General features: G+C 39.2%; 1 protein-coding gene and 1 pseudogene across 1 annotated transcript; both read right to left on the reverse strand.

The window, feature by feature from the left end:
- The window catches only part of LOC140953605 (general transcription factor IIF subunit 1-like), a 37,148-nt pseudogene extending 34,432 nt beyond the window's left edge, over positions 1 to 2,716 (reverse strand).
- LOC140953613 (uncharacterized) lies at positions 2,123 to 7,318 on the reverse strand. The gene is made up of 4 exons (XM_073403030.1): positions 4,072 to 7,318; positions 3,694 to 3,984; positions 2,600 to 3,441; positions 2,123 to 2,269 (listed from the first exon to the last, which is right to left on the reverse strand). Exons 1-4 carry the CDS (start codon positions 6,392 to 6,394, stop codon positions 2,123 to 2,125), a joined length of 3,603 nt encoding a protein of 1,200 aa, XP_073259131.1. The 5' UTR covers positions 6,395 to 7,318.
- Positions 7,319 to 10,469: the final 3,151 nt, after the last annotated feature.

The raw sequence follows: 10,469 nt of genomic DNA on the forward strand, positions 1-10,469 counted from the left end.
AGGTGACCCAAGCGTAATATGAGAGTTTGTATGGGAAAAATAGAGTTTGAAACTTAGATGAAATAAATGAAGTAAAAGCGATAAAAGTTATCAATAAAGTGTAAATATTGTTACCAGGAGTCGTTGTCTTTGTTTTTACGACGTTTTAGCGCGATTTGAGTACTTTTACATCATCTGACCTGAGGTCAGATGATGTAAAAGTACTCAAATCATGTCAAATCGCACTAAAACTTCGTAAAAACTATTTTTCCCGTACAAACTCTCATATTACGCTTGGGCCACCTGTGTTCTCGCGCTGAATTTCAAGTCGACGTTCTCGCTCTTGCGGAGTTTTGTTTGTAAATCTTTCCCCACGAGGACTTCCAGCCTCTTATTGAATCCACCGTTGTTAAGTTTGCTGTTCTCTTTTATTTGCCTGAGATATTAGTTGGTGATTCACCGATAGTAAACATTGTTGTAAGTACCCGTCCTCATGAATAAAACCGGGAGCTTTGTCATCGATGGCAATCGGTTGCCTGGAAACCCACAATGCACTTTGACGTCACTACACTGAATGACGTCAAGGCGGACACCAACCAAACTCGATAGATTTATAGCCAAGAGAAAATCACGCTGGCCTTGCGATGCTCGTGTGATACACGCACGCTTAGTGCGCGACGAGATTATAAACGTCGCGGCTCGGCGCTTCGCAAGGAATAATTAACAATTATTCTTTGAAATCAAGGTAAATATTCCTAAAGCCACTATTCACCGAGATTGAAAAGAATAATTGTTTTAGTATATACACACGAAGTGATCTCAGCAAAATCAGAGAGGAAACCATTAAAAAGTACGATTTGATTGACAGATCAGGTCAGCTAGACACGCGAAAGTTTAAAAATAGATCTTTGCAGAATTTTCAAACATGGCAATTCACAAGCTTATCACTTCGCACACAACAGCGTTATGACTTAAATGGAACCGCTAAAAGTTTGAAATTTTCCTTACCTGACAAGAAAAGAAGAGCTCTGTTGTTTTCTGTTGACTCGCCAAGTTTATAACCGAAAAGGTTTGTTGTGTCGCTCTTCGCATGAAGTGCTGTCAAAAATAGCGATTCGGTTCCTCGAGGTAAGACGTCGTCTTCATAGAGCATTCTTTCTCCTATCTACTTGAAACATAGAATTTCTGCAAACATTTGCTTTCAAATTTGTTTGTCATAAATAAAATTCGTTTTTGGGCCCCATTTTTCTTGTTTGGAAACGCTGAGTTCACGAAACGGCCTCTTCTAGCTAGGCGAATAAACGGGAGTTGTAAACAACCTATCGACCACAAAACTCAACTACAGTAAATGGAAAAACGCTGTTTTGAATCCTTCGAAGTCTTTTCTTGCTTGCAAAAAAGTCAACCCTAGGATTTTGTCGATTTTTAAAAGACCTTTCTCTAAAAAAATGGGAAAAAAACCGAGCTCACACATTATCCACTCGCTAGGAGGTGAATATTGTTGAATAGTCCGAGATAGCGAACCAATCAGATTGCTTAAACCACCAGGATCACTGAGTGTGTATATACTAAATGGTTTTCTACTGCGTTTGCCTGGGCTGTAAGCCTCCTTAATACCTTAAAAGGCGAACAATGTTTGGATCTTGAGGTTAGCAAAACTGAAAATGGCTTTAATAAATCGCGGTGCTGAACTCCATCTGTAGTTTGTCTGAATAAGCAACCCCAAATCGGAAATTGTGTTTGCCTGAAAATTTCTTTTTGGACAGTTGGATGTAGCTGACTTTTGACCTAGGACACTTTTCTTTGAGACAATCCAAACGCAGATTTTGCCTTTCTCTACTAAAACTAAAACCACACTCCCAATAGATTTTGTGATAGGTTAAATCTAAATTTGCATTATTTTGTAGATTCACAATTAGTGAGTATATTTGGGCATGGGTCCTAAAAAAATACACCGGTCGAGCATTCTACATGTACGTTCTTGCAGGCGTTTCACACAAATATGTTTGGAACGCTGAAGAATCCATCTCCGGGTTTTTACTCACGTTCTTTTTGTCGCGTCAAGTCCAAAGACTGTGAGATTGTGCAACCATTAAACCTTATCGGATTTTTTTCTAAAGGAACGCGCCCTTGATTAAAATCATTAAAAGTTAACAGCCGGAGAAGACATTTTTAACTTACCAATGACTTTTGCTTTACCTTCTTCCTTACTACTGTCTTTATCATCATCCTCACCATCATAGCCATCTTTCTTGGATTGTAATAAATGCCTTTCAGCTTCATGAGTAATCTGCAAGGACTAATAGGTATTTTTTTAATAGAAGAAACTGAATTAAGAGATGTCTTACCAACGTCCCAAATATCGATTCCATAATTAATATAATTATGTAAAACGTTCTCGAGTTTAACAAATTAAAATTATTTTAAAGAATGATATGAATTTCATAGATTGGAACTGCGGAAGAAACAATGCAAAGAAGATCCTCGCAGTTTCAGACGCAACTTATGTTGCTGTGAAAAAAAAAACCCAAAAAATTCAGCCTTTAAAGTTTTAACACAACACCAACGCGATAAATCTAAAGACTGCGTAAAATCTTTCTGTTGGCAGTCCTTCATGTACCTTATTTGGTGTTTTGCTGAGCCGGTGCTTGTCTGCACTAATGGCCAGAGCACGTTCCTGGTACTCTTTGGCTTGTTCCAAGTCACCTACATCATGATAAATCAAAGCCAAGTTACGGTAGTCTATTGCAACCTTATTATGTTCCGGGCCGAGCTTGTCCAAATCGATGTCTAGAGCACGTTGCTGATACTCCTTGGCTTGTTCAAAGTCACCTAAATGCTTGTAAATCGAAACTAAGTTATCGTAGCTTTTTGCCACATTAACATGTTCCGGGCCGAGCTTTTCCAGGTTAATGTCCAGAGCACGTTGATGATACTCCTTGGCATCCTTAAATTCACCTAAATGCTTGTAAATCAAAGCTAAGTTATGGTAGCTTGTCGCAACATAAACATGTTCCGGGCCCAGTTTTTCCAATTGGATGTCCAGGGCACGTTGCTGATACGCTTTGGCTTGCTCAAAGTCACCTAAATCAATGTAAATTGAAGCTAAATTCGTGTAGCTTGTTGCCACTTTAACATGTTCCGGACCGAGCTTTTCTAGGTCAATGTCCAGAGCACGTTGCTGATACTCCTTGGCATCCTTAAACGTACCTAAATGCTTGTAAATCAAAGCTAAGTTATGGTAGCTTGTCGCAACATAAACATGTTCCGGGCCCAGTTTTTCCAATTGGATGTCCAGGGCACGTTGCTGATACGCTTTGGCTTGCTCAAAGTCACCTAAATCAATGTAAATTGAAGCTAAATTCGTGTAGCTTGTTGCCACATTAACATGTTCCGGGCCGAGCTTTTCCAGGTCAATGTCCAGAGCACGTTGCTGATACTCCTTGGCTTGCTGAAAGTCACCTAAATGCAGGTGAATGGAAGCTAAGTTTTCGTAGCTTGCTGCAACATCAACATGTTCCGGGCCGAGCGTGTCCAGATCAATGTCCAGAGCACGTTGCTGATACTCCTTGGCTTGCTCAAAGTCACCTAATTTCTTGTAAATGGAAGCTAAATTCGTGTAGCTTGTTGCAACATCGACATGTTTCGGGCCGAGCTTGTCCAGTTGGATGTCAAAAGCACATTGCTGATACTCCTTGGCTTGCTGAAAGTCACCTAATTTCTTGTAAATGGAAGCTAAATTCGTGTAGCTTGTTGCAACATTAACATGTACCGGGCCGAGCTTTTCCAGGTCAATGTCCAGAGCACGTTGCTGATACTCCTTGGCTTGCTCAAAGTCACCTAATTTCTTGTAAATGGAAGCTAAATTCGTGTAGCTTGTTGCAACATCGACATGTTTCGGGCCGAGCTTGTCCAGTTGGATGTCAAAAGCACATTGCTGATACTCCTTGGCTTGCTGAAAGTCACCTAATTTCTTGTAAATGGAAGCTAAATTCGTGTAGCTTGCTGCAACATCAACATGTTCCGGGCCGAGCGTGTCCAGATCAATGTCCAGAGCACGTTGCTGATACTCCTTGGCTTGCTCAAAGTCACCTAATTTCTTGTAAATGGAAGCTAAATTCGTGTAGCTTGTTGCAACATCGACATGTTTCGGGCCGAGCTTGTCCAGTTGGATGTCAAAAGCACATTGCTGATACTCCTTGGCTTGCTGAAAGTCACCTAATTTCTTGTAAATGGAAGCTAAATTCGTGTAGCTTGTTGCAACATCGACATGTTTCGGGCCGAGCTTGTCCAGTTGGATGTCAAGAGCACGTTGCTGATACTCCTTGGCTTGCTCGAAGTCACCTAAAGCAATGTAAATTGAAGCTAAATTCGTGTAGCTTGTTGCAACATCAACATGTTTCGGGCCGAGCTCTTGAAGCTTAAAAGTAAGTGAATATTCAAAATATGTTTTGGCTCCTTCAAATTCACAGTGCATTTGACAAATATGTCCAAAGTTTTCGCATTTTTCGGAAATCTCCTTACCATGAACTTGAAAGAAATTATCTCGCAAAAACACTTTGTCAGTTACTGTAGTTAAAGCTTTCAAATGTGGAGCGATGTGTCTGGTGTTTAGTCGCTCATTCTCTGGAGGAGTTGCGACGATAAATTCGTTAAATGATGTAATGACCCCACTAACGACCTCATCGGTTTGGCTTTCTGCACACTCTTTTGCTACAGTTTGTATAGCATCATGCACAACCTGGTGAAGTCGAATAAAACAGCCACCCTCGTCATCTTCGAACAGCAGAAGTGAGCTTCTTTTTAATCTCATGCGAATTAATTCTTTGTCCGCTTCATCAAACTCTTCATGTGCGTTCATGACGTAACTAACTACTACGTCGACGTTCAATGGCCTTGGAGCGCAGAGGGCAAGAAAAGTGAAAAGGTGTTTTTGAAATTTGTCGGATCTCATCAGTGTTTCGACGGCTAACGTTATTGCTTTGGTCATTGAATTTGGATAAATTGGATTGGTGTCAACAAGTGTATCCTCCGTTTTCTGTCTTTTGCCTTTTTGTAAGATCTTTAGGTATTCCTCCCACCCAAAATGCGTCGATACCCTGTCCCGCCGAATCTCTTTAACAAAGACGGCAGCGCCTGCTAAAGCAAGTGGCTGATAATCCAGTCTTTGTGCTACTGTTCCTACCAGCTCGCTATCTGGTATACCAGAAAGCTTGGACAATAATGAACGGGCGTCATTGGGCTCCATACCTTTGCTTATTGAGATGTGATTAACGAACGAGCCTTTTGAGGGAATTGACATTGTTTCCTGGGCCGTAATCAGCAACTGGCCCCTGTCCCAAGCATTTGTTGTGAACTGTGGTAGAAGGTCTTGCACAGATGCCATGTTAGTGACGTTGTCAACTACTAGTAACCACGAAGTGTAGCAGCCAATTTTTTCCGCAATAAGCGACGTAAGAGTAGTGATCTTTTTCTCCACATTCCAGTCTTTTGACTCGAGTATTTTTATGACTGAATAGTCTGGGCATTTTAAATGGCGGGCCAATGAGGTGTACGAAACCAGAAGTGAATCTGGACTTGTAGCATTTAAGGTCATTGCAAAGGAAGACCCACCTGGCATTTCTTTCACTTTGTCGTAGAATCTCTTAGCTACGAGACCAGCTAGCTGTGATTTGCCGCTTCCAGGATTCCCTGAGATGTATAAATAACTCAACCTGTTGTCACTGGACTCATTTAGTTCCCTCAGCTGTTGGACTATTTTGGCTACTTCACTTTCACGACCACCGATTTCATGTGAAGGTTTAGGAGGGAGAACACAGAATGAAGGTGCTTCGTTTTGGAGCTGATCCTCAAGGACCTGAACTTCTTGTTTCAGATTATCAACTTCTTTCAGGATCTTTGTTAAATCTTTTGTTGGAAACGATTTCTGATATTTTAGGTCTTGAATTTTTACAGCGGGAAGACTAAGTGCTTGAAACGCAACATCAACTTTGCTAATAGCATTCTGAAAATCTGTCTCAGAGAGACGACCTTGTGGCATGTGAGCGAATTCTTTGTTCCTGAAATTTCTTAGATCATCCACTTTTTTACTGACTATTGCGCTAAGACGCAGCCCGACGCAATCAGAGAAAAGGATGGCGTAAAACAGCATTGTACAATCCCATTCCCCTCTGTTTCCGTTTTTCATAGTGGCCAAAAGATGAGCGTTTCTTTTTTTATTTCGGGGAGACTCTCCGTTATAAAAGTCCATTCCATTACGAGGCTCGTCTTTCCATTCTCCTTTTGCTGATTTGTATAGTTTGTCCCATTCTTGTTTAAATATTTCTCTCAGACCCTCCGCTAGTATGTCAGTAGTTAGATAACAAATTCTGTAATAGTTTAGCTGTTCATCGGTGAATTCTTGTGAAGATGCCATACTTTATGTACGTCTGATGCTTTAACCTTTTGGGAAAATTATCTTTGCAATTAGTGACAACATACCCGGAGGTTGAGTGGGATTATTAACCGATAGAATTAATAATAAAGTGGAAAAACTAATTTAATTAATAAGCATGCGCTGAACCGTGAACCTGTCCCTTTTCCCTGTCCCACTAGGTCTCGGTTCGAACCCCGGCCGGACCAACACTCAGGATCTTTAAATAAATGAGAAGAAAGTGCTGCCTTTGTAATGACATCTGCAAACGGTTACACCTTCTAGTCCTCTCGGATAAGGACGAAAAACCGTAGGTCCCGTTTCACAGCTCTTAAGCTGATCTTGTTCTTGTGGGACGTAAAAGAACCCACACCACTTTTTGAAAATATTAGGGGACGTAGATCCCGGTGTAGTGGTCAACCTTAACACATCACATCATGGTTTTGCTGGGTACAGTAAGCTCATAAATGGACTGACAGCGGCTGCCAGCGGCGCTTTGTATGCTGACGTCCCAACTTACTGTTCACATGTTAAAATGTATTGTAAGGGGGCACGTCTGTTGTCCTCTTCATTCATGCATTCATTCATTCATGGTCCACCGGGCGATACTATCGCACGCAGTCGCGTTTTCCGTTTCTCCAAGCATACGTGAGACGCCTAGGAACGACGCAGTTTATCTAATTATATCGAGTGATGACAGCTTAAAGACTAACAGAAATCTACTAAGCATATCTTCACCCGCCTAAAAATCGTGAAAAAATGAAGCCTGTTCTGCAGGCTACTTTATATTCAGTTTCCCTCTCCAATTCAATAGGATTTACTTTATACTATAAATATTTTAACTAAACTCAGGCCGAATACTTGTAGGACATAACTATGCAAAACAGTATGTCATGCTTTATCTGTATAGACTCTCGATGAAGATTATAGAGTTTCGATGGTAAACGAACTTTCAGAACATAAAGCTTATATCACTTTTTTTGACTTTATGACTGAAGAGAGTTAACGTCAAAAAGTTACTTCTAATTGCGCAATAATTTTTTTGTACTAGCTCTACGTCCCTTACCAAACCATATGTATTTTGAAACGGATTTTAAAGTATTTAAAATGTATTTTCAGTATTTGAACACTATTTTCCTGTATTTTAATACTATTTGATAAAAAAAAAATTTAAATTTTCGCCCCTGTTTGAAATATATCTTGAGTGTAGTTAAATTGTATTTCATGTAAAGGAAAACCTCTCTCATCAGTTTGAAATGTATTTTGTTTAATAAATATGATTAAAATAGAGTATTTAAAATGTATTTTGGGCATAGAACCACTAACACTGTTACAAACAGAGTTCAAATAGACTATTTGAAATATGTTTTAAGGGCTTTTATGCTGACTGTAATTAAGATAGTTTTAAATAGGGTACTTTAACTCTGTTTTGAGTTGTATCTAAAATGTATTTTGAGACGCATCCACTCACAAAGTTACAAACATAGTTCAAATAGACTATTTGAAATATGTTTTAAGAGCCTAAATGCTGACCGTATTTTAAATCCTTTTAAATAGGGTACTTTAACACTGTTTTGAGTTGTATCTAAAATGTATTTTGAGACGCATCCACTGACAAAGTTACAAACAGAGTTCAAATAGACCATTTGAAATATGTTTTAAAACCTTAGGAACTGACCGCATTTTAAATACTTTTAAATAGGGTACTTAAACACTGTTTTGAGGTCTATTTGAATTGTATTTTGGGCACACAGCACTCTGACTATAAAAACAGATTATCCATAAACTATTTGAAGTCTGCTTAAAGTCATCAAATGCTTACCTTATTGTAAATACTTTAAAGTAGTGTACTTATAACTTATTATTACTAGGGTGCAATACTGTGATGTCTTTTGGGAGACTTATATTCAGACTATAAATAAAAGTAACAATTGCACAAATTTTAAGCCTTCATGGTGTCACGAACTCATAAATGACTCAAAACAAGCTGTCACATATTGTGGACCAGATTCTCCTCCCAACAAAGTTCGAAGCTGAGCGAAAAATTAAATCTAAATTAAATAAAAAAAAGAGAAGAAAATTAGGAATAGGTTTTAGCTTTGACTGACAACACGTAACTGTGACAGTGTTCCGATAAAAGATCTATCCGTTCCTCACTGTCTACCTGCAAGCTCTCTGCGAAAATCTCCGCGTAGATTTTAGCCGTGATTCAATTAATGTAGTTACGGGACTTTCCATAAGTTTTTTAAAAGAAACTTCTTAAAATCGCATTTTAATTTCATATAGAAATCTTTTCACAAACAGCCGAAGCCGCGGGCCGAGAACCGGATGCACGCGGTCAACAGAGGTTTATCTAAAATAAGCCCTTGAAATTACATAATAAATAAATTATCCAAGCTAAGATCTCACCTCATATATATTGCATCAAGAAACAAAGCTCAGATATGAATAAACTCCGACATATGGTTATCTTTCTCTCATAGATTATTCCGCACATGCATGGCATATTATTTCTAAAATGTCACGCGCGACTGAAATCACGACTTCGCGCCGCGGTGATGTGACAAATGCACGTGATAAACAAACCGTCCTTTGTCCTTTGCTCATTTCAAATTATTGTACCGGCGGTTGCTGTGATGGCGGGTGCGCTTGATTTTACTGTTTGTTACGATCTTACAAAAGTATACATTTCAACTCTGCGGATTGTCTGAACACGTAGATGTTGCATTTATCACGGATCAAAAATGGGTATGACTCCTCAGCGACTGTTATGTACTTTGAAAGGATCTGGTTCAGTTTCTCTCCGAAGCACGCGGTCTTGTGCTGTCTTGTGTGTTAATCCAAGAGTCTTCTGTTATGTGAGTATTATACACAATATATGCATAACATGTTACTAAGACGCTTAAGTATACGCCATATGAGAAACAAATGAAGGGTAGTAAACATTTATATACTCCCGCCTGTACGGCAATTTTAGTTTTTACAGGGTTCCATGCTCACTCAGCCTCGCTGTTCTCAGTCACTTGATGTCACGTCACCGACCTCTTTCATGCTCGTGTTAATTTTATGGTGTTATTCTTATGTTGTTCTTTATCAGCCAATAATTAAACGTTCAGGCGTAGCCTGCAAGCTTCTGATAATAATTGAGGAAAGCTGTGAAGATAATAAAAAATGTAAGTTACATGTATGTAGATTATTATTTACCGGTAACGTAACGCAATACTCTTTTGAAGCGGAAGATTGATAGCCTGTGTACCGACCCCCTTCCCCTCCGATTTTTATTGAGGGAAGGGGGTTTGTACACAGGCTAAAGATTGATTTCAGCATTTCTGAAAAATTCCATAAGAATTTCCCGAGAATTCGTAGGGAAATCAACGTAAAGTAATCGGCTAAGAGATAATTCCGGTGAAATCCTAGCGTAGGACTGTGTGGAGAAATTTCGCAGAAGTAAATCTTGCTTTTTCAGAGTAATTTTCGACGGTTTTGTATTCATTTTATTTCATGAATTTAAGAGGCTGTCCGCGTAAGAACCGATAAGGCAAATTTTGGTCTATCACGGATTGCCCTGATTTTTTCAGTGGAAGATAACTATCCTATCCCATGAAGAAATATCACATTTATTTGGACCAACTCAATTTTTTCTCTATATTACAGGAAGATTTTCTCGGTCACCTAAAACTGGCCCGTTTGCCGTCAAAAGTGGTGCGATTTTGCTGAAACTTTAGGGCTCTGTCAAACCTACCTTACTCAGCCGAATAATCTGATTATTTTACACACAAAAGTTTTAACTCTGATTAACAGTGTCAAAGTTTAATGGTTGCATTCTGTGGAAATTTGGCTGAGATATGATTTTTTTAAAATGACCGTTAATTTGCTCAGCAGGAAAAGTAATTTGCATAACTAGAGCTGAACGGTAATTTCGCGAAAGTGGCACCTGACCCAGACTCAAGTCTATGATAAATCAGAAGTACTAAGACCAGTCTACTTCTTAATGCAATAAAATTTGTGGGCACTCTTCTCTGCGCGCTGTACAAAGTTCCGTTAATGTTACAAATTCGCCATTTTGACAGCAAAGCTA

Source organism: Porites lutea, chromosome 12 (assembly GCF_958299795.1).
Source record: "Porites lutea chromosome 12, jaPorLute2.1, whole genome shotgun sequence".
Classification (NCBI taxonomy): Eukaryota; Metazoa; Cnidaria; class Anthozoa; order Scleractinia; family Poritidae; genus Porites; species Porites lutea.